Source organism: Sphaerodactylus townsendi, linkage group LG11, assembly GCF_021028975.2.
Source record: "Sphaerodactylus townsendi isolate TG3544 linkage group LG11, MPM_Stown_v2.3, whole genome shotgun sequence".
NCBI lineage: Eukaryota > Metazoa > Chordata > Lepidosauria > Squamata > Sphaerodactylidae > Sphaerodactylus > Sphaerodactylus townsendi.
Genome location: NC_059435.1, coordinates 50,918,851 through 50,943,303, shown reverse-complemented (window position 1 = coordinate 50,943,303; position 24,453 = coordinate 50,918,851). Strand labels below are relative to the sequence as shown.

Below are 24,453 nucleotides of genomic sequence, written 5' to 3'. Positions count from 1 at the left end.
TGATTTATAGACCGTAATAATCGATGGGACATTTTAGCCAACTTTGGTGAAGAAAAAGTGACTAATGGCGGCTAGGTTATGGTTGGAAATGGCCAAATTCTTTTCTAAAAGGTGTTGGTAGCTGTGAGTGGCCACTGTACCCGCTAGTTTTGCCCAGAGTTACATAGGTTTTAGATGAAGTTTTTCTGAACAATTTTGAAATAAAACATCAACTTTCTGGCATGTCAGTGTTTCTAACATGTCTTTAGTTTTGATGATATAGGAACAACATTTTAATATCTTATATAAGCAATCTACATTCATATTTCTTAAATAAAATCAAGACACTAATTTCAGCCTTAGATAACATGGGTGACTCTTCGTCAAATAAACCAAATGTCTTCCTTTGCTTGTATACTGCAACTCAGCTAATTTTCTGAGGGTCAAACTAGATGAGAGGCTTGTTTTTCGTAAATAGTATCTATACAATTTGGATTGAGACTGAACTGCAGAAAAAATAATTTCCTTTTCTATGACATTTTTGCCAACCTGAAATGGACCTGTGGAGCAATTTTTTGCCCCAGGGCAAACCTATAGACATGTTGTATGGTACTGGTGAACTGGGGTTCTCAGGTCAGAAGAACTGTGATGGGAGAAAAGAACACAGGAAAATTCTGCACTGTATGCCTACAGCAATAGGATATATGCCATTCTCTAAACTATGCTAAGGGCATTCCACCTTTACATTCATTCCCTTGTTGGCCCTCACCCTCTGAAATCTGTATTGTGCTACTGGTGGAAACAGTATAGGCCCAAATATATAATTAGGCAGCCTTACTTATACCCCCACATCTAATGTTACAGTCATATTGCCAACTTGACTAGAAAAAATGCCAGAAGATTTGGGGGTGCTGCTTGTGAAGAATAGAGTTTTGGGAGGGAATTTAGCAGCCATGTGATGTCATACAGCCCAGCCCATTTGCTCCAGGTAGTCTGGAGATCACTTGCATTTCCAAGAGAATTCCAAGGCCCTACCTGGAGGTTGGCACCCCCTAAATATGACACTAACATTGGCAAGCCTGATAAGATAGCTGTCACGACTACCAATGTATATGAAGTGCTATGAACCTTTAGGAAATGTGCTTTTGAAACACTAAGCATTAGGTTCCTAGGTTTAGGGTGGGAGACCATAACTCAGAAAATGGACCCTGCTGTGCTTTTCTGTGGGTGTTCCAAGCTCATGCGAACTGGAAAGGCAGTTTGTGACAGCACCAGAAGAAAGAAGCAATGTGTAATTTATATAGAATGAGGGGAAAAACACCTACCCCAGCCCAAGAGGTAATACCAATGCAAACGCTGCTCTTCAGCAAATACCGCCACCACGATGAGAGTATGAAGATAAATGCCTTCACAGAGCATCCAGAAATAGTTACAGCCCAGCATGTACTGGTGAAAAAACTGGAGCACTTTGCAGCTTACCTGTCAAATAAATGGGGGAAAAATAAAATATATACAGACAAGAACTGGGCAGACAACATTCTGCATACCATAAATAAGCAAGCAAAAATACTATCCTTCAGATACAAAGGATTTTACTTCCCCAATATTCGTTAAATGTTTTCCACATTTCTCAGTCACAATGAGCAACTAATAAATCAGACGTATTGAGTAAATGTTCCTCTTAAATCACAAAGCTTTAGTTTCCAAAATTCCAAAAGTTGCTATCAGAAACTGACACTTCAAAACACTTTTTTCCAGACTGACATTTAAAAAGCCCAGATAAATTTGGAAAAGAATTAGCTGAATCCTCCAAAAGGTCATGGTGGCCTGCTTTTTTCTTGATTATTACTCATTTAAGTATAAGCATTTACTAGTCATATGTTTCTAAACAGAATTTCCAAAGACACAGAAGATTATTTTTTGAACACTTACTGGTTACTCAGGCTAAACTCTCATTAAACATATAGTTGCTGGTCTTTTACATGAATTATAATTTATTATATTTCAATGCTGCCTTTCTCCTTTCATGAAACTTGAAGTGAGGTATATTTGAGGTTCCCACAAGATCTCTTATGTAGGCACAGGCTCAACACAAATTGCATAGCTACAGCTAGGTTGCTGGAACTTGTGCCTTCCAGCCACATTTACGGAAAATTCTAAGTAGGTCTACTCTGAAGTGAGCCTCATTTTATTCAATAGGCCTTACACGGCACCCAAGAAAGCATTTTTAAGATGGTAGCTGTGTAGCCCAACCCAGAGCCCTGGGGCAGCTGAGGACGGCACTGCTGCAACACTGCCGTGTCACCTCCAAAGGGGTTTTTCACAAAAAACAAAAAAACCCTCCTCACTGCCAAAAATCATTCTATTAAGCTCAATGGGCTTACACCACGCAAAAGCGTTGGCTCCACCCCAGCCATACCACTGGCAAGCCTCTGCTATGCTGATGTGGTGCTCTACACCCCCTTGGGCTATCGTGGAGGGCCATGGTGGCCACCTGCTGGCAGATTTGTCCACTGATGGGATAAATGCCTTGGGGAGGATAAATCTGCTGTTATAGAGCCCTGCCACATCCACAACTTACTTCACCCTCCCCTGGATTGGGCTGCTAGTGCAACTGTCACTTTACACCTTTTTATCACTGAAAGGAAAATTTTCCTGCCTTTTGCTTTTTTGAGTCCTTCAGGGCTGAATAGCCTATTTGGTAGTGTGTCATGGTTTCATGCTATAGCTCTAATATTGTCCCACCCTAAGGTATAGAATGCCCTTTTCTTTTCAAACAAATCCCTTCAAAATTGGCACTGGAGAATTGAGGCAGGTTCAAACAAATTAAAAGGAAAAAACAAAGATGGGATTTTAAAGAAAATCTGCAGCTGCAAATTCCGTAGATATAAGCTACCGTATATATTCGCGTATAAGCCGAGTTTTTCAGCCCTGTTTTAAGGCTGAAAAATGCCCCCTCAGCTTATACACGAGTCACTGCTTATGAGCCGGCTCCCCAGGCCTCTGCCGAGGCTGGGGGCGTGGCTGGGATGACCTCCCTGCGGCTACACAAGCCGCTTGTTGCTGCCCTCCTCGGAGGGTGAAGGGGAACCCTGGCTGGCTGGGCTTCCTCAAACCTGGGGAGGCAGAGGGAGCTCCTTATTTGGGCAGTGACTCCCCCTGATGTCATTGCCCAAATAAGGAGCTCCCTCCACCTCCCGGCTGAGTTTGAGGAAGCCCAGCCTGCTGAGAGGTGGAGGGAGCTCCTTATTTGGGCAGTGACTCCCCCTGATGCCATTGCCCAAATAAGGAGCTCCCTCCACCTCCGGACTGGGTTTGAGGAAGCTCAGCCTGCCCAGAGGTGGAGGGAGCTCCTTATTTGGGCAATGACATCAGGGAGAGTCACTGCCCAAATAAGGAGCTCCCTCCACCTCTGGTAGTCTGGGCTTCCTCAAACCCAGCTGGGAGGTGGAGGGAACTCCTTATTTGGGCAGTGACTTCCCCTGATGTCATTGCCCAAATAAGGAGCTCCCTCCACCTTGGGGCTGGGTTTGAGGAAGCCCAGCCTGCCAGGAGGTGGAGGGAGCTCCTTATTTGGGCAATGCCCAAATAAGGAGGGGGAGTCACTTCCCAAATAAGGAGCTCCCTCGGCCTCCTGGCTTCCCACCTTCAGCTTATACGTGAGTCAAAACGTTTCCCCAGGTTTTGGTAGTAAAATTAGGTGCCTCGGCTTATACACAAGCCGGCTTATACACGAGTTTATACGGTATGTACAATCTTAGGTTCCTGTCACAGGCATAGGATTTTATCAAGCTTTCTAAGTTTCTCAGATGTTATATTTTATATGCAGGTGCAGTTTTGTCTTGAGTTACTCTTTGATGTTACTGATGGATTCACAAAAGACTCTGGGTTCTAACAGGCTGGTATTCTTTCTCTCAGTAAACAGCCTCTCCCTTAGGTACCCACTTTACAAAAAGTTAGGCACCCACTTTACAAATGCTTATGTGGCCACATATACAACCAGGGAGGAACAGATCTTGCAGAAAGAGAAGAACTCCTGGGGCCAGTTGGTCGAGTATAAGGGTTTTTTTGCTTTATTTTACCTACAGAGTGAGGTTTTCTAATGGAGTCTAGGCTGAGTGTAGGAACTGAGCATATGTACTAGTCTGTGTTAGGACCTAGCACGTGTAATCCATTAGCCAGTACCATCTTTTGAAACTGTACCATCTAAGAAATACCTTTAACATATAAACTAACTGAGAACTTGTAAAGCCTGTGCTTGAAAACGAAAAACTGACTTTTGTATTTTTTTCTCCTGCCTTATCCATTCCTTCCTAATCCCATCTCCCTTCTCTTAAATAAAGCTTTGATTCTGTTTGAGTTTGAAATCTGTCTCAGTATTATTATTATTTGTGCCTTGAGAAGGGATTTGCCAGAAGATTAAAATAACGGGCACCTTTAACCTTTTGGGACAGTTAAAGGGCTGAGGTAAAGTGATTTTAAATCACCACATGCTGCAATCTAAAGAAGCTCAATCCCTAAGGAGAAAAGACAGGAAATCTGACAAACCTGGTCAGAAAGTAGTTATCCTGCCTCAGTGAGTTAAGGTGAGGGGGTCCATTTCACCAGGGAAGGCTTGAGCGGGTGTTTTTGTAATCTGAAGATTTTAGGAAAGATTCTAAATTGGGTGAAACGTTAAACAGTGGAATTCAAATTACAAGCCTTGCTTTTACTCAGCCTCCATTCCTAAACCTGATTAACTAGTGGACCTATGAGTTCTGGAGCATATAGCTTGATTCTCCTGCTGAAATCATTTTGAAGTTGCTCTGTTTCTATGAAGTGTCTATACCTGTGGTGGTGAACCTTTGGCACTCCAGATGTTATGGACTACAATTCCCATCAGCCCCTGCCAGCATGGCCAATTGGCCATGCTGGAAGGGGCTGATGGGAATTGTAGTCCATAACATCTGGAGTGCCAAAGGTTCGCCATCACTGGTCTATACAAATCTATGTCATTTTGACTAGTAGCACACAATAATGTCAGAAACAGGTCCATGTCTTTCTGGGACAAACTGAACAGGATAGACTTTTCTGTCCTTGCCAGAATTACTACACAAACTGTAGGTTTCTGGGAAGCCTTAATTCCATTAAATTTAATTATATTAATACTTTCTATACTTCATCTATATTTCTATACTCCCTGTCACATGCAGCAATCACTGCTTCTAGCTTTCTGATTTAAATTCTGCAGCCATCTTCACTCATCCACTTCAATTTATGACTTTTTGAGAGGCTTACTCCCTTGATGGGCAATAGATTTGGGAAAAGCTACTAGATAAGACACGAAGGTTGAACCAGGTTAGTGCTTGAAGCCATATCTCATCAATTGAAAAAAATATGCTAAAAGGAAGCATTCAGCTTCAGCAATATATCAAAATGAATTGTGTTACACAAATATTATTCAGAACAGAGTAAACATCAAACTTCACTTACAAAGATTTATAGCATCTTCATTTATACGGAAGTGGCTTAAAGGTACTTTATTTCTAATCTTCAGTGCAATAGATTTCCTAGTCTGTTTTAGGTATCCTAAATCAAAGTTCACAAAACAGACTGAGGCAGTCATTATACAGCCAGAAACCTCCAGGTAGCTCTCAGTATCAACAACTGCAGGCATCAACAACTGCAGACTCCTTGTCAGTGTTACCACCTGCTATTGCCATGGTTCATTTACTTCTAGTGCAGTCCTAAGAAGAATTACTCCAGTCTAAGGCCATTAAAATCAATGGGCTTAAAGGATTTCACTCTGTATAGGACTTTAGCACGTCATCTATCTTCCACTACAGACTTACTGTTTTAAAAGAAGTTTTTACAAAAGAAGTTTTGTAAAAAGAAACAAAAAAGTCAAATTAAACAGAAATCACTGCAACTAATTTGCTCCTCAAGCATTTTTGGAGGATGCGTAGGCAATAGATAGCATTTGGTGTGAGTGCTGAGAGACCTGGAAAAGATTTATCCACAGATATTTGTAGCTTTTGCTACTGATAGCCACTGCTACAATAATCCAGTGAACCTTTGTTGGCTGGTCTTCAAGTGTGTTCACTGGAGCTTAACATGATGAAAATGTAAAGGCAAACAGAACACTATGGAGATTATAGCCTTATTTTATACCTACTGCCAAATGAAATGCAACAGTGTTATATAGTGGTATGAAACAAATACTGGTATGTCTAAAAGTCATATTTGAAAAGTAGCAGCCAAATCACCTATTTTGTACAGCTTCACAGGCCTGATTGCCCAGGACAGAAAGGAACCAAAAATTAAGAACTACGAAGTCAATGGTAGATATACACGTATGTATAATTCTGATGGAACCCATGGGACTTAAAAGTGCTTAACTGTAGTTGTTTGCAAACCAAGTGCAAAAGAAATTAAAGCATCCTCTCCCAAGGGAACAATACATTAAGGATTAAGTTTAGCAATGCCAGTCACCACTAGTGAAGAAGTAGCAAATTAATTAAATAAATATAAATGCTGGAAAAACAGGAACAAAAAGGGAGAAATGAAACTTTTGCTGAACAGGAGTTATAGACCTTAGAAAGGTGTAACTTCATTTACAATTGCAGTGGAAATACACTACAAGATCAGTGGAAATAAACTGGGTGCCAAATTCAGTGGCAGGAGCATGATAATAGTGTATCTTTCTCTTTCACCATGGCCTTACTCTTGTCATACAGCAGGGGACTGATGAATCCAGTTTCTTGACTGAATACATATACAGTAGATTTTGAAAAAAGAACTACATTTTAAGAAATGTAGTTACTAGAGTATGAAAGCAAATGCCAGCCGCAATTATGCACAATATAAATGAGCAGTTAGGATGGAACTGAGCCACTGCTGTATAAACGCCAGCTTGTAACAGGCTCTGCTGTTGTGAGGAGAACCAAGACATTGTTCCAAGGTAGTGGAATAGACTGGCAGTGCCTTCATACAATATTCATCCTCACTGGACAAGGAATAGTGATTTTTGGACAAAGGGGAGCTGGCCACAGTGTTACATGTTCTGGTAACCTCTTGTTTGGACTACTGTAATGTGCTCTATGTCGGGTTGTCCTTGAAGATAGTCCAGAAGCTGGAGCTAGTTCAGCATGCCACAACTATACTGTGGGCCAGTAAATGTGGTAGGACACACATCATGTCATTCCTATGGAACTGCACTGGCTCCCAATTTACTCCCAGGCACACCTCAAAATGGCTTTGGTCCTGCCTACCTGAAGGAGTGCCTGTGCCCATATGTACCTACTGGGGCACTGAGGTCACAAGTGGAGGCATTACAGGTGATGCGGGGGGTAGGGGCATATGGGAAGGCTTTTTCTGTGATTGCCCCCATGCTCTGGAATAGTCTCCCTTTGGAGATTCAGGGGGGGGGGGCTACCCTTCACAGTTTTAGGTGGATGACAAAGACTTTTCTCTTCAATTGGGCATTTGGCTAGCCTCTCTGGAAGCCCCTCTATAGATGTTGATCTGGGGCGGGAGGTGGGGTGAGAGAGCAGGGGGTTGGGTTAATTGCATGATATTTTATCATCTTCTTAAATTGCTACTGTTTTATTTATGATGTTTTTAATATTTTAACTTCATTATGAGTCCCATAGAGATTATTTTAATTTTATTATGAGTCTGTATAAGACAGAGTAAACATAACTATAAATAAAAATAAATAAAATATTTTTTTTGCTAATTGTTTGGAGACAGGCATTTGTAGAAGACTCTGAAAGACCAGAGTGGGAACAATCACAGAGAGGCACCAGAAGACATTTTGGCCACCACAAAGATGTGCTGCTGGCTAAGTCTCTATGTCAGCTAAGTCTGAAGTCAGGGCAGGCAGAAAGTCAGCTAAGTCTTAAGTCAGGGCAGGCAGAAAGCACAAGCGTGGCTGGACAGTCCAAGATCAAGGCAGGTACAGGCATTGCCAGGCTGTCCAATGTCATGACAGGCACAGGCGTGCTCAGGCAGTCCAAGATCAGAAGTTCAAGCAAGCAGGCTAGGAACCAAGGTTCAGAGAAGCCAGGCAGGGAACCAGGTGTGTGGAGCTTCCATGTGAAACATACTAATTGTACCCAGACACAGACAAGCCCAAGACAAGGCTTATATAAGACACCCTTTCCTAAAGAATCCTGAAAAAGACTCAGTTCTCCTCTAATGCTGATGTTTCCATCTCACAGAGCCTTCTGTTATATTGAGCTGCAATGCAGGCACTTCTCCTTCTATTATTTAGCTGGTGCATCTGTCTTTGCCTTCTTCAGGCAGCTGGGTCATTATTTAGCTCACAGGTGTCAAACTCACGGCCCTCCAGATGTTATGGACTACAGTTCCCATCATCCCCCTGCCGGCATGATGCTGGCAGGGGATGATGGGAACTGTAGTCCATAATATCTGGAGGGCCGCGAGTTTGACACCTATGATTTAGCTCATCTGAGGCCACAGAGGGCTCTCCCAGCTGCACAGCACCTGGCTCTTCTGACTCTGCCTCAGCTGGCAGGGAAAGGCTTGGAGCAGGCTCTGTTGCTTAAGTTTCCTCTTGAGGAGTCAGTTCCTGATCCATGGTGTCTTCAAACTTTTTATCTGGTTCCTTACCTCCCAAGGGCTGGTTCATAACAAGCTGTAACATTATAACCCAAGTACACAGTTCCAGCATGTAGTTCTCTGAAAACGCTTTATCAAAACAGACCCATTTGCTGCAAGTCCATTTTGATGTGATGCAACTCAAATCACAGCGAAGCAATGCATAACATTTAGGGATAGACATATCCCTTGTGACAGTGCAATTAATAACTTTGCATAATATCCACAACTCTGGTCACATCATCTCAAAAAATCAATAGTTCTTTGAGGCTGGCATACAGCTGAATATTTGTCCCACCATCTGTTAGTACAGCAAATGTCCCACAGTTCATTACATCTCTCATCTGAGTTCAGATTGAAGAAGACACTAAGACATTTTCCTTGGACAATATAATTCTGTTTCAAACAGGCTTGCATTGAATCTGGATTATCAAACTGGCTCCGGTTATTAGAGCATTGCTCTGTGACAGAGTGCTTAAATTCCAAGTGTCCATAACTTGGAATAAATAAGAAACAGACCTTTTCCAAAATACCACTTGATTAAGCAAGTGTAACTTTAAATCATTTTCTGTCAGAACATATTAGAACTGTTGTTAAGCCACTGCTTATTTTCAGACCAGGAATTATTTGCTATTGGTTTCTGTAAAAAAATTTGACAATTAAAACTCTCCTCCAAAGACTATTAAGTTTGGTTTTTTAAAAAATAATTTTTAAATTGATTCTTTACAAGGTATTATATTAGGGTAGCTGGTGCTTCTGACAATATTTATCAGGCATGTACAAGTAGAGCAAGACTACAGTAGAAAACAAGGTCTATACAACTGCCATCCAGTCTTTGATGGTGGATAGAATTAAGTTGCCAGAGGGTTGATATGGATCTCTCTCTCTCTCTCTCTCTCTCTCTCTGTGTGTGTGTGTGTGTGTGTGTGTGTGTCTGTCAATCCATCGATCTATCTTGTAAAATAAATTATAATAACATTGTTGAAAAGATACTCTGGAGTTCAGAAGCAATGGGATGAGAGGACAGGCCTCTCATTAATTAGAGAAAAAGAAGCAGAGTGTAGGGTTAAATCAACACTTCCTCTAATGGAGTGAAATAAATGGTGAGGAAATTATTTAGGACAAGTAGGGGACCTGCAAGGAATTGCAGGGATCATCTCATCTCCATCTCCAAGAAAACTTCAACAAGAAGGAAGAGACTCTGAGAATTAACAGAACTTGGCTACCAGTACTTAAAAACACCAGAACCAAGGGCCAAGGGCATGCTGGGTTTGTGGACAATTGACTCCACCCAGATACAGGGGTTGCATTCACTAAGACTATTGCTGCTTCAGGGAAATGTGAATCACTCCCTGGACTGAAAAAAACCCACCTGCATTATAATGCAGTCAACCACACCGTTGCATAGCAAGTTCCACCCAAACACTTACTGATTGGTTCCCCACCCTGGGACATGGGCAATATAGACCCCACTAAACTTTCCCTTCTCACTAGACAGAGTGTATAACAGACTTCTCTCTGTGGTACACCTCTGAAGATGCCAGCCACAGATGCAGGCGAAAAATTAGGAACAAGATCTACCAGATCACGACCACACAGCCTGGAAAACCCACAACAACCAGTCCCTTCCAATCGTTTTTAATAATTTCAGATTTTTCTGTCTTGCTTGTTCATGACTCCAGTCTCTAGATTTAAGTATCAACAGATCTGGCCATGTTGAGAATTAGATATACCGATGGTAGAAAGTAAACAGCTCCCAAAAGATCTCGCTAAACAATGGGCAAAGAATGGCAGTGAAATTTCAATGTATTTAGGGTAAAGTGATTATACTATGGTGGAAAATCCTAACTTTACTTAAACACTAATGAGGTCTGAACTGGTGCTAATTAGGGAAGGGATTTTGGGAACATGATGGCTGGCTTAATATAACTATCAGCGTTGTGTGAAGTGGCACAGAGCAAGGATAATTCTATGCTAGGGAAAAATGACTGAAAATAAAATCTGTAATATCATCTATTTTTTATAATTACATGATGCGCCTGTGTTTGAAATATTGTTTACTGTTCTGATAGTCCATTTCAAAAAGGACATCATAGAAGTGCAACCCAAATAATCAGCTGATCATTTTCCCAACAAGGAAATGCTAAAGCAGTGAAGGAATTTAGTTTATTAAAAATATGACTGAAGGGTGAGGATATGATAGGGATAAGTATCACTGTCTGCCTTGTCTCATCACATCAAGATACCAGTGATGAGACAAAAGACACACAAAAAATTGTGCTGGAGTTACTCAACAGTGGTTTTACTCAATTAACTAAAAATAACTGAAACTATATCATGCATCAAAAAATTTAAGGAATAGGGGAAAAGATGACTGAACAAACAAAAATACAGCTGATGTTTTCAAATACAGTACTATTGCAAGGAAATATGGTATTTGTTTTAGAGAACTATGATTTTCTAAACACCATGCTATACAGTCTTAACACTCAAAGTGATATTTTATTGAAAAAACCAGAAGTCAGTAGAAACCCATGATTAAAGCTGATGAATGAACTTAGACAATATTATTCTTGTGCATGTCACAACTAAATGAGTGCTCAATAAAATGCAATTATATACACGAAGCTAGTTGAATGATTGTTAGGTCTCGCAACCTTAAGCTAATAAACTGACTCTGAAATATTGATCAGTAGGGTTTAATGAATAGGCATCGAAGCTCCACACTTGGCAAAGCCAGTTCTGATGAAACTGGCATTCACAGTTTCCTTTATCCCCCGTAGAGAACCCCCCTTCTGTTTCCCCAAGAGTTTGTGAAAAATAGTCTTTGGAGCTAAGGCGCCCCAAGGTCAGCAGCAGATAGCAAGAGAAAGCCACCTAGCTTCCTGCCCTACAAGGTAACGGATGTAACACAGTTCCCATTAGACAGGAGTACCAGGTGAAGCCTAGTTAACTACAAAGTGTGTGAAGCCATAAAGTAAAGATCAAGGAAAAATGCACAGATGGCAGTTGATACATATGGCAGACTGATTACATATATCTTTCTAGCAGCAGCAATTTGTTATGTTAAGCAATTGCATGGTTCCAGGAATGTATCTCAATTACCTAGATAGCATCTCTCTGACATTGATACAAACATAACGTAGTGCAATAAAAGAGACTAAACGTTCAGGATAAGCAGATCATCTTTAATGTTAGAAATGTTCATGGTTATAAATTTCATTTTACTGAGCTTGTCTGTTGTGGCAAAACAGAAAGGAGGTCTGTAGTCCCTAAAATTTGGAACATATTAGAAGACAAGCTGGGTGCCTGCAAAACTCACAGGGGAGGAAAATCCAACCTCTTTCCCCGCAATCTCCTTTCCCCATCCCCCCTCCTTTTTCTCAGGCTCCTCCCAGTTCAGGCATGCCGAACTAGCTCCTCTCAACAGGGCTGACCTTTGACAAACTGGCCACATCTAGTATTCAGTGACCAAGTTCAGCAAGAAATGGACAGTTCTTTAAATTTCTTTTAGAATCTATATTCTCATCTCCCAGAACAATTTATTATGACAGATTTTCTTGTAAATTTAATCTGCCTCATTTTAATACACAGGTAGCCTTTGCCATGTTTTAAGCCCTTGTAAGATATCCTTTGGAACATTCTTAAATTCTGTATGCTGCAATTTAGTGAGAATGCTGGTGATGCAGAAATTATTTAAAAAGAGAGACGCTCGTTTTAGAAAACAAATGATATGAAGAGAGGCTAAAGCAACTGGATATATCCAGTCAAAGAACAGAAGGGAGGCACATGCTAAGAATTTTAAAGGATGTTAACATGATTTGAAAGTGCTGAGGGGATTCAGTCTGCTGGGAAGACGATTGCTTACAAAAACAGGAGGACAGAATTAGAGTAAACATGATGAAAAGTTTCTTACCTACTCAGGGCAATAGGAGCAATCAATACAATATATTTTGTGGAGAGGCTGTGGAATAACATCAGCCCTGGCTGAGCATTACCAGCTGCTTAAAACAGAGGATACAGCTAGCAAGAAGCCTTGAGGGTTGATTTTCCTGGCTGAATTGAGATTCTCAGCCTGATCTACTTTACCGCAAATTGGAATTTATCAAAATAGTTCATAGAAACAGTGGGAGAGTAAGAAGGCATTGAAAATGAGAAACAGCACAACTGGCTCCTTTTCCTTATGTGAAGAAGCTGAATTGCAAAGTAGACGGGTCTCATGAATGAATGGGTAGGTTTATGCTTCCAGTGGATGGTGCAAACAGATATTTGGATGCTGTCCCCAGAGAAGCCTGAGTAGCAACCCAGTCAATGAGGTAGAAACCATAGATAGTAGGGATACAGGCAGGCCAGACAGCAATCTGCCAATCCTGATACAGTATTAAAATTCCCAGCAACATGGAGCAGGAGTGGCCCAGGAACAATGCAGTGGGACACAGATGAGTGGCCACTGCTGCTGCTGTCAGAAGTGATGACATTATTCTGGACTTACACTAAGCATTAAGATGCTCCATTGGGGGTGGACCCTGCCCTAGGAGAGGGTCCAAATTCTGGGGCAGGCCTTAAAAGAGGAGCCTGAGATGGGTGAGTGAGGCTGGATTGGGGCAGCATAACCCTGTCTGAGAAAGGAAAGGTCAGGCAGGACAGTGTGGAGTCTTTGTACATACCTTGTGAAAAACTGATTAAAGACTGCTTGCTTGGAACCTGCCTAGAATGAAGTTTGTGGGAAGGAGAAGAGATGGACCAGCATCCTACCCCAACACCCTACCCCAATATCTTACTATACCTCCTGCTGCTTCAGGTAGCCCTGGGTCCATCCACCCCAGTCACAAATGCTTTCCCATTTCTCAAAAATCTCCATGCACCATAGCAAATTACCATATCAGTGGGAGGATTAGGCTGGAAACTTTTGACTTGCTAGCTTTGACAATGTTTTTGACAAATGGGTAAGAATTAAATGTGCAGTTCCCTGCCTTATTTCCCAATATTTTGGAATGTGGAAAAAGGTCTAATTTTTTAAATTTTGAATGCAGAAATAACTATCTTCCTAGACAGTAGTTTATCAGCAGAATATGGACATTTTGGTGCATATGTTGTGCAAGAATGTAATCTGCAAATATCAGAAGTATTTTCATATTTTCCTAAAATAGGCATATTTTAAAAGTGAAAACTGTTGCAAATAATCTCCAACTGTTCTCTCAAACACTGCTCTTCTGTAGATACCAGTGACATTCTACTACATGGATATATGGCATAGATGACACATAATTAGAACCTATGACTTATTGTTATATAAATGAAAACAAAGTATTCTTGTCTTCACATGGCTTTGCCTCTTTCCCCTCTTTTATGGCATTAAAACAAAAATACAAGGGCTATGCAAAAACCATGAAAACTCAAAAAATATAAAGAAAATGTAGATGTCCCATAAAAACAAATTTAAAACTCTGAAAAATAGCACAATGGTCTACCTAATCAGATAAAATGTTAGCCATCAAGTGTGCATATTCCATAACAGTCTATATCAGATACTAATTATTTTCTCAGTCACAGAACTCATATACCCATCATCCAAGAGGCAAATAAATGTCTTTCCTCATCCTCTGAGACAAGGAGAACATCTTGAAAAGTATAGTCAGAATGTCCTTGAGCCTCTCTATAACATGCCCCCCACTGCCTGCATACATATCTTGTGAAATTCACCTCTGACATAGGCTGATTCCACATGGGCCAAAAACAGTAGTGTGAAAACGGTGTAAAAGGGTTTAAAATGGTGTAAAAGGGTTTATACTGTTTTCACACCGTTTTCACACCGCTGTTTTTGGCCCATGCGGAATCAGCCATAGTTAAAAGGTGAAGGCCCTGATGGAGCCAGTCTTGCTCAATTCATAATTCATAATAGTCAAACTTGATGTGTAAATTGAAACAGCAAGAGTTTGCTACCAAGGGTCCAGACAGTCTGGAGGAGAAGCCACCAGTTCTTCAGTTGACATCTAGACGCCATCTCAAATGGCAAGTGCACTGATGGAATTGCCACAAAGCAGCTGGTATTATAAGCATGATCTAAGTGGCTGTGCAGAGCAGTGTGAAAGAAACTAAGTCTGTTATCAGCAGCAGTCTGGATATTATTGTAGAACCCACAATAGTCTGGATATTATTGTAGAACCCACAATATTATTGTAGAACCCACAATAGACACAATATTGTAGAACCCACAATAATATCCAGTCTGGATATTATTGTAGAACCCACAATTGTAGAACCCACAATATAGCAGTCAGTGATGCCAGTGGATGGAAAGATTTGAAACTGACATGGAACTGCTGTTATGGATGACAGATAGACGCTCCAACCAGATTGTTGCTTGATTTCACCCAACTCCCCTCTTTATTGCAGCATCATTCACACATGGCTTTTGTGCATGCAGATTCTATGCTGCTTTTTGGTTATCAAATGGGATCGCCTCTTCTTTTTCCACATCCAACCCATCTTCAGTAATGTACAGTTCTTCCCACAATAATCACCTACGATCTAATTTTTTTTCATGGAATATTTGTAGCAGAAATCAATGCGTTGTCTTAGCTGTCTAAGCTTTCAGTTCCAGTCATTCTATCTACCACAGATTCTCCTTTCCAAAAAGCCAGGGGGAAAGCAAAGTACTTACTGGATCTTTTTTTACCAGGCCTGGTTCAGAAACAACGGCAATGAGGTAGGCGAGTGTAAACACAGAGTTAAGAACATACGAAAAAAACAAATTCTTGTGCAGTGTTATCCTTTGACAGCTGAGGCTTCTGAAAGGTAAGCACCAGAAATTGCAAATTAGTGTTTTGATTCTGATGTCATTTTGTTACAAGCACATGCTGGCAACTGACTTTGAAGAATGCAAACTGGCAACAGGCAGCTGCAGAACACATGGCTGGCACTGAAGCCCTGGGAGCTAATAAAGGCTTTTGTTTTGTTTTGTTTTTTTAAACACCTGTTTAAAACCACGTTTTCCAGATCCCATTGTAAAGACCTCATAGCCTGCATTACGGGCCAAAAAAGTACTCTACGGTAAGTGAGAATGTATGCATGACTACAAATGATGAACTGCAGAATTACTATTCTATAAGGACGTGTCCTTAGGGGCGTTTAAATGGAAATGACACAATCTGGTAGGAATGGGTAATCAGCAGAGGGAAGAACCTTGACCTGGAACTTCTCTGGATGACAGAATATTTGAATTCATATTATGCATGGTTTTGATTCCTCCTTGGATGACAAGAAGAGACTGTTCCCCGTTTAGTTATGGCCCAGACTATCAAGAAAAGGGCCTGTTTTTCATCATTTCCACACTTTGGAGCCAAATTTGTATTCGAACTAATCACAAATTGTTGTAGGGTTGTTTAACTATATGGTATTGCATACTTTCAGGTTTACAAGCATGGTTTCTCCTTAACTCTAGTTGCTGCTTATTCAGGATCTGGTGGTATAGAGATCCAATGTTGACATGCCTGTTCTTATATACTAGGCTACATGACAAGCCATGATAACTGCAGTGTCAGTACAAGTGGGGGAGTTCTTAACCTAAAGTAAAAGGATGTGAAAATACCATGCAATGTGATACAATTTTTAAAAAACTGACACCTTTCAGATATTTAGCTTATCAATGAATAAACACATGAAGTAAATAAATAAAAGGTCCAGTATAAGAATCTACTTTGCATAAGATTTTGTTTCTTAGATCTGCCCTTGAAGACATTTATTTTTGAGAGCTGGGTGGTATGCAGAGTGCAAACATTCTGCAATCTCTCCATTTGTTACCAGTCATTTACTGGGTTTCACCTGCAAAGCCCTTCATGGGTTTGGATCCACATATCTTCAAGACTGTCTCTCCTTCTCTGCTCTGCTGCAATAACTTTGATTAGCAAAGGAAAGCCCTCCAAAGGTGAAACTGAGTAAGATTGACAACTGCCTTTACATGTGTGTTCTCTGTTGTGGTTTGGCCTGTCTGAGGTGGTCAGAAAGACTACCACAGTTCTATCATTATGCAGATTGTTTAATACAGAATTGTTCAGGAGGGCATTTCATAAAAGCATTGGAACTGCAGTAGAATGAAAAAGTTCAGGAGAGAACCATTTTGATTGGATATTCTAGGCTCTTTGATTGAATTCTTTATATTTTGTAGACAGCCTTGATTCTCAGTGAGAAAGGCAGGCTGTTATTGAATTGAACAAATAGTAAATAAAATGGATTAGAAGTGATAACAGATTGCAAAACCAGTTGCAGATTTTCATAATTCAAAATGGCACTTGGAGAGGTTATTTTAGACCACTTTGCCCAGCATCTTATCTAATTGATATATTACTGCATGGTAGGGACTGATGCAGAGAAAACTGGTGAGCATAAACATGGATAACTTCATTAAGTCACTGAAGAAATCAGAAACGTGAAGAAAATACTTACTTGAAGTAGAAGAAAATCCCCAAGGAAATCAGTAGGGAAGTTATGGATAATGCATGTCCTACTATGGCCATATAATATAGTATCATTATCATCTGAAATTCAAAAAAGAATACTAACTGCAAGGCATTCAGAAGTTCTTCAGATATATATTAGGTAAATATAATGTTGCCGGATCTACTATGGCTGATTTTTGTGTAGAACACATGAAGAAGAAGAGTTGGATTTATATCCCCCCTTTCTCTCCTGCAGGAGACTCAAAGGGGCTTACAATCTCCTTTCCCTTCCTCCCTCACAACAAACACCCTGTGAGGTGGGTGGGGCTGAGAGAGCTCCGAAGGAGGCTGGGGCTGAGAGAGCTGTCTCCCAAGGTCACCCAGCTGGCGTGTGTGGGAGTGTACAGGCTAATCTGAATTCCCCAGATAAGCCTCCACAGTTCAGGCGGCAGAGCTGGGAATCAAACCCGGTTCCTCCAGATTAGATACACGAGCTCTTAACCTCCTACGCCACTGCTGCTCCTGCATCCTGCATGAAGACACTGCATCCTTCATGAAACATATATTGATCTGTTCAGATGTATCCTCCAGTTCAGGTGGGGTTACACATTCCTTCTAGGCCCCATGCAGGGAAGCATTTGGAAATATAATTTCACACCGGAAACAGTGCAATCAATTATACAACTTCAGAACTTTACCACTTTGTGCCACCTCATTCAGCTATGAGAGTTTACTTGGCTTCATCCATTTATTACTGTGTAGAGTCCTCAGGATGGGTTGGGTCTACTCAATTCATCTTCATTTACAGCCCACATCCCTCATGAAATGTGTCCATGTACATCTCAAGAGCCTTAGTACAGTCTCCTTTGGCTCCAATCTGCCATTATTTTTCCTTTCCTTCTCTTTCCCCTTCCCTGTCCTGTCACCACATGAGTGTAGTCTACAAAGACTGTATGCTGCCGGAACATGCCAGAAAAGCATGCCCTTCAAACAATACACAACTGACTTGGTTGCCATGGGCTTATTTCCCTACCATATTCCATAATGAAGCATTATGGAATTCTGTTGTTTTGGGAGCATATTTTGCAAGCATTCTGTTACACGAATAGAAAGTGAGAGCCAACTTGAGTATGATCGGAACAACTCATTTGTTTAAAGCTAGGTCTGCCCTGATATGCCACCTGTTTGCTGCACTGCTAAGGTGCCCAATGTGGCATTTACTGGGGCATGTCCTTCTTTATAGTGATCCTGAACCTGCTGAGAGGAGGAAAGGAAAGAATCATCTTTAGACTTCAAAAGGTATGGCAAGGACTTTCTTGTGAGGACTCTGAATGGCCTTTAAGCTGCTGGCATTTTTTTGGCGAGCAGAGGGTTTATTTTATAGATGTTTTAAAACTTAATATGGTAAACTGCATTGAGTTGAAAGGGAAAGATGAATTATGGATACAAGGATGTCTTAGTGATTCTAGGGTCTTGGACAAAAGTTCACCCCCCCACTAGGGTCATCCTGCCAGGGACAAGCAAATGGTGAGTCCTGACCTTATATGAGGTAGGTAGTTCCATTGCTGTGAGCTAATTGCTGGAAGTCCAAATGAAGTAGGCACAAGTTGCTGCTGCTAAGTTGGTTGCCTGAGCTTGGGATGGGGTGGGAGTGAGTGGCTGTCACCGTGACCAGGTAGTCTGACCTCTCAATGAGAGAGATACAAGTAGCAGTGGTAAGAGCCTCCATTTTTTTCACACTCCACCACAGGGTCATGGATAGTTGCCACAGCATGACTAAGACCATTCCTGTATAGACATTTAATAAACTAAACATTAAGTGGGGTGGATGTGAAATTTTCAGAGCAAATGGAAGGAGGCGGGTGAGGAAAGCTGAATCTTCCCAGTTCCAACTACTTACTCCCCTATTCCCTCTTCTTCCACAGGCTATGTTTCTAGTCAAACTTGCTTCAGAACTTTGTGAGGAGAAAAATACTGAGTGAGGAGAGACAGATTGTTTTGAGGTAAACCATGGCCAAGGGAGAGTTCACTTCTTTTCTTCATGTGCCATTCTCTGTCCATCTACCTTATATGTCATTGGAACAGGCCTGTACGTAAATAATGGCTCTGTGTTCATTACATATAATTTGGCTTTGAATGATCCATAAATAAATCTAACTCAATTAGCATCTTTGCAAATTCCTAATTACCCAACTTGTTCCTTATGTAACCACGTGGGTGTAACAAGAAAACTTTCAAAACTCTTTTGCTAAAAGAAAATAACCACAGGAAAATGAAAAAAGGCAAATACTCCTTTTTTTTCAAGAAAGAGATCTTGATATATATGAAGCCCCCCCCCCCCCCCCGATAAGTGGCAATTGTTTTCAGATGCTTGGAACCCATGAGAACAAGACTCATGCTCTGCTGCATATTGTTTCCGCTTTATTCTCCTCTACATTTAAGATCAATACCATTCATATGTGTTCCCACGAATGACACACTTAATAGGTGTCATGCCTTTCTCCATTGGCTGTCTAGACCCATGAAATCTAAACAGATGTTCACTTGAAAGCCTTTGAGAGTATTATTTCTTCTTGCAGAAATAAGTCACAGGTTTGGTGGAAATATTAAAGGTCATAGGAAGACACAAAACTGTCTTAGATTTAACCAGACCATTGGTCTATCAGAACCAGTATGTCTACTCTAACTGGCAGTGGCTCTGCAGAGTGCCTCAGGCAGAGGTCTCTCACATCACCTATTATCTTATTCTTTTAAGTGGAGATGTGAAGGATTGAACCTGTGGCCTTTGCATGCAAAGCAGACACACCACCACTGAGCCATGGCCTCTCCCTGTCATAAATAGTAGCACACCAAAGTTTGAATTAATAAGTATTTATTACAAATTTAAATTGCTCCAAGCATGAATTTTTATTTTGAGTTATATCCCAGTGCCTCAAAATTATTAATCCATTTGTAGTTCAAAATAAGATGTGATTTTGAGCTTATGTGCTTGCTTGGCAACTATACACTTGCCGTTTATCATGCTGGACAGCAGATGCTGGGGCCATTGCTGTTGTCTAACCTACTGTTCTCAGCAGCAGATTATTTAGTGTCCAATCCTAGGAAAATTTTCCTGGGAGTAAGATCCATTGAGAATACTTCTGTAGGATTCTGAGTAGACCTGCTTATGGTTGCCCTCCAAGTCCTCCACACCAGTTAAACAGTCCTGATTGCTAAAAAGGACTTTCTGTGAATGTAATTCTAAAGCCATCAAAGTGGCTGCAGCTTCCTTCTTCTCTTCCATAAGATAATCCATATTGGTCAATGTGGAGCATGAGATGATAGGCCATTAGTAGAGACACACAACGTACATGCAGAGAAAGAAGCATCACACAGTTGCCTAGGCAACATGCTGCATTCTCCTATCACCAGAATATCCCAGTGGCAATAGAACAATGCACATGTGTCAAAGGGGAAAAACCCAGGGAAGCTAAAACTTTTGATAAACATTTATCTTTAAAAAAAACAGCAACAATCACAGATGCCACCCATAATTGGTGACCTGGTTATATTTAGAACCCACAAACTTGGCTCTGTTTGTGCTTATTAGCACCTGTGCCATTTTCAAGCTTTTCAAACTGCTCTCTCTCTCTCTCTCTCTCTCTCTCTCTCTCTCTCTCTGTCTCTGTCTCTCTCTCTCTCTCTCTCTCTCTCTCTCTCGGCTGCTAAGGGTTATTCGCTAGGGGTTCCAGCTTCTTGATATGCAGTTTCGGTGAGAATGCTCTCTTAACCTTTTAAATAAAAACACCAGCTGGCAAATGCCAGGAAAACCACTTGCTCGCCCACAGAATTGTCTTAATTTGCATGTGTGTGTGATCTGACTCTCTTTTTCCGTAAAGTCTGAATATTCCCCACCTCTAGTAGTGGAATGCATGTATCCTGATATCTTCTTTACTTTTTTTAAAAGAAAGAATGGCTGCCAAATCTCTTGCAAGCAAAGCTAGTTCCAGCCACATCCTTTAATGGGGAACAAAGCCAACAGCTGGGGCACTAATCTACTGCTAAGTGATACTTGTGGCAATGCAATCTAAGCCACAAAACATATATGTACTGCCCAAACTATGATGAAATAGGCAACAAATAAAGGAAAGGTATATGCTGACATGTTTGGACTCTGCCTCTTTCTCCAGATGCTGATACATTTTTCATATTGGCTGGGCAGGAAGCTGGGCCGCCCTGTTGGAACGTATGAGCAAGGCAAAGAGAGAGACGTAGTCAACAGAGATCTTCAGTGCAGGCAAGCAGTTCTGGCTACCTTTGTCCACATACAGGTTGCTACTGCAAAGATTGCTCAAGCCATCACAGCACTCATCTGCAGCTGGACTACCTGACAGAATGACTGCACATATACCTTGCAAAGAGATTGCTTTTTAGAAAGGCTTCAGTTGGCTTGAGAGATACTTGACAGACTATTGCTGTGACGGCAATCCTCCTTTCTTCTAGATATTCCAGCTTTCTGCTGAAACCTGATTAAAGTATGCCCACTTACTAGATAAACTCATTCAGTTTGTAAAGTATACCTATCTGTCATTTACAACATGTGAGTTTTGATATAGGTGCTCCTGAGGTACATTTGCATGAAACTCAGGGGGATGTGGGAGGGGGGGGGAGAGGAAGGAGCTGCCACCCTCCTGATAGAAAATGTGCAGAGTTTGAGCGGCAGCCAGAGTCACATGGATTTGTTAATAGCCTACCTTACGCTTTTCGTTTGTGAAGGAATTGCACTGTGTGTAATCAGACCAAGTTCGGTTGTTGTCAGGATGCCGGAACCAGTTTCCATTCTCATCACAGGACTTTGAGGCCATTTCTGTGAATTAAAAAAGGCAGTGGGCGTAATTCATTTATAAGACTGTCTACATGCTTAGTTTTTAAATATCGAATTAATTACAAATGACATTTCTCTCTCATTTATTATCTCAGTGAAAACAGGCTATAAAATACCACAGCATTAATGTTCACTTAGCTAGAGCAAAATAACAAAACTTGGCCGGTACACAAGATGGATTCAGACATTTGTTTCCATGGGCACAATAACACCTTTCTGCAGAGCATGAGTCTCCCATCTTCTCCCTCAAGTGGCATCCTAAAATGCTTTTGATTTTTGGAGTAGAATCTGGGCTGCCACAGAAGAAGAGAAAACCACCTTGCACCGACAGAATTCCTTGTGTCACATTCTTCCTGAAAGAGGAAAGTAATGCCAGTCTGATTCTATGAATTAGTGCATTGATGCAGCTGCTCACATGACTGGGCTGCAGACTGTATCCACTCCCACCTATCTACCAATTAGTTCTTTTTGAATCAAGTGGTGCTGCTGGCTGAAATGGCAACTCAAAGTATGTCACATATTTTTGTGTCAGAAAATGGGAACTGAGAAAGAGAATGCAAAAACAATGGGTACAATTCTGTTCAGGCTTGCTCAAGTCCCAAAAGGGCAACATGTTTTTCTTTGTGGTCCCCCTGACCCAAGTTTCTAAGTATGCCTGGACCTGATTCAGACTGGGACTGTGGCATGGGAGGAGCAGCAGCTTTAGTCTCCTCCCTTGCTGTTTTCCAGTTCCAAAACAGACCCAGGGGATATCATTTCTCCCACTGGAGGACTGAATGTGTGCTGATGGGATATGTGCGCAGCCACCAATTGGGCAAATAACACCTTCCCATAGCTGTTTTGCGCCAGGATAACAATGGAGCTCATGGGCCATGAGCCATGGCAAAATGTTTTGACCTCATAAATAAACCTAATGTTATTAAATGGGACTCACTTCCAGAAACATTGTAAGCAGTTGGACCCCTTCTTCCACTAAGATGGCATGATGGGCGGGGGACACGAAGTGGACGATGGGCGGGGGGGAAGGAAGACTGGCAACAGAGCAAGATACTGCTCCCTACGAAATGGACATGTCTCTGAGACTTTTGGGATCCATCTTGTGTGTCAAGCCTGAGCAGGAAGGTGGCTGACCTCTGAACTTTTCTCCTGGCCATAAAGTATGCCTGGCTGAACAAAGGGGATAGCTAATCTCCATAGTGTCACCCTAATCCACATTGTGTCATTGTGTCACTCATCCTAATAATCAATCAGTATTCAGGAGAATAGCTCAGGCATGCTCTTGGGTCCTGAAGACTCATCAGACCTTTCCTATCTTTTTGTTGGAACCTCAGAAGGCAATCGGTTCTTTGTCTCTGGCCTTCCTGCCAGCTTATCTCACATTGCCTCAGGACCCATTTTGGGATATAAATATTATCCTTTGCCAATTCATAGTGTGTGTGCATTCTGGATCCGGTAGTTTTAAGCTGATTGCCATATTTCAGGAAGGAACCCCAAGACACCAGGGAAGTTCCTGGAGATCTGGGGAAGTACCTGAGGAAGAACTTCTGTTTCTCCTAAACTATGTTAATCCATAGAGCCTCTCCTGATTTCTGTAGTCTGGAGATCAGTTGTAATTCCAGCAGAACTCCATACCTCCCTCCGGAGGTTGGCAACCCTAGTGGCAGCAGAAACAATCATTCTGTATGCCAATGAGGAAGATGAAGAAGAGGAAGCAAAATAATAAAGGCTGAACAAACTGCACCTATTAATTTGTCATTATCATCCTTCGTTATTTTGCTCTAATGAACACAATAATCTGGCCTTTTCCAGTCTCTGCTTTCATTCATTTGGAATGCTATGACTTCAATCTATTTGGCACTTCTGACCTCTCATTCACACCTGTTCAGGACTCTTATCAATGGTTAAACAGTGGTTATTTTATTTATTCATTTATTTATGAAATCTTTTAAAACTATTGATAGAAACCAAGTAATGTCTCTCTACATATCTTGATTTGAGAACAGTTATTTTCGATATTTTAAATTTGTTTTAAGAGTTATATTTCCTGACTATCTCGCAACTCAAGGGCGGTAAATCCAGAACTTGTTGTTTGCTTTGGAGAAGTGATGTGTTGGGAAAGAAACAAATGACCCTAACATTAGCGTGATTATTCCAATCCCACTGTCCTTTACATAACTTTATTCACCTTACAGATTTCACACATTTCAACGTGAATTACTAGTGTGCTATTACAGGCTCACACACTGGTAAGTAATATCAACCAATCTAACATTTTTATTATAAGTCTAATATTATTTTATTAGTCTAATATCAACCGATCTAACATTTTTTAAATTTTATTCTATTCTGAGCGCATTTATCTGTAGAGGAATTTGTACTACATTTAAAACTAGGGCTATCAGCTCCAGGCTGGAAAATTATTGAAGAGTTGGAGGATGAACCTTGAGGGTGGTGCCGTTTTGGAGGGGAAGGACTTCAATGGGCAATAATGCCATACAGTCTACCTCCCAAGAAAACATTTTTTCCTGGAGAACTGGTCTCTGTTGCCTGGACATCAGTTGTAATGCTGGG

At 41.1% G+C, this 24,453-nt stretch overlaps 1 protein-coding gene across 3 annotated transcripts in view; it reads right to left on the bottom strand.

Annotated features, from left to right (window-relative positions):
- CALCR (calcitonin receptor) overlaps nt 1-24,453 on the bottom strand; it is a 156,579-nt gene that overhangs the window by 22,918 nt on the left and 109,208 nt on the right. For all 3 annotated transcript variants that reach the window (XM_048511374.1, XM_048511375.1, XM_048511376.1), the window contains 4 exons: nt 21,752-21,864; nt 17,026-17,117; nt 15,245-15,371; nt 1,305-1,458 (listed from right to left, as the gene is read on the bottom strand). In XM_048511374.1, the coding sequence (XP_048367331.1) occupies nt 1,305-1,458; nt 15,245-15,371; nt 17,026-17,117; nt 21,752-21,864 (486 nt within the window). The remainder of the gene's footprint in view (nt 1-1,304; nt 1,459-15,244; nt 15,372-17,025; nt 17,118-21,751; nt 21,865-24,453) is intronic.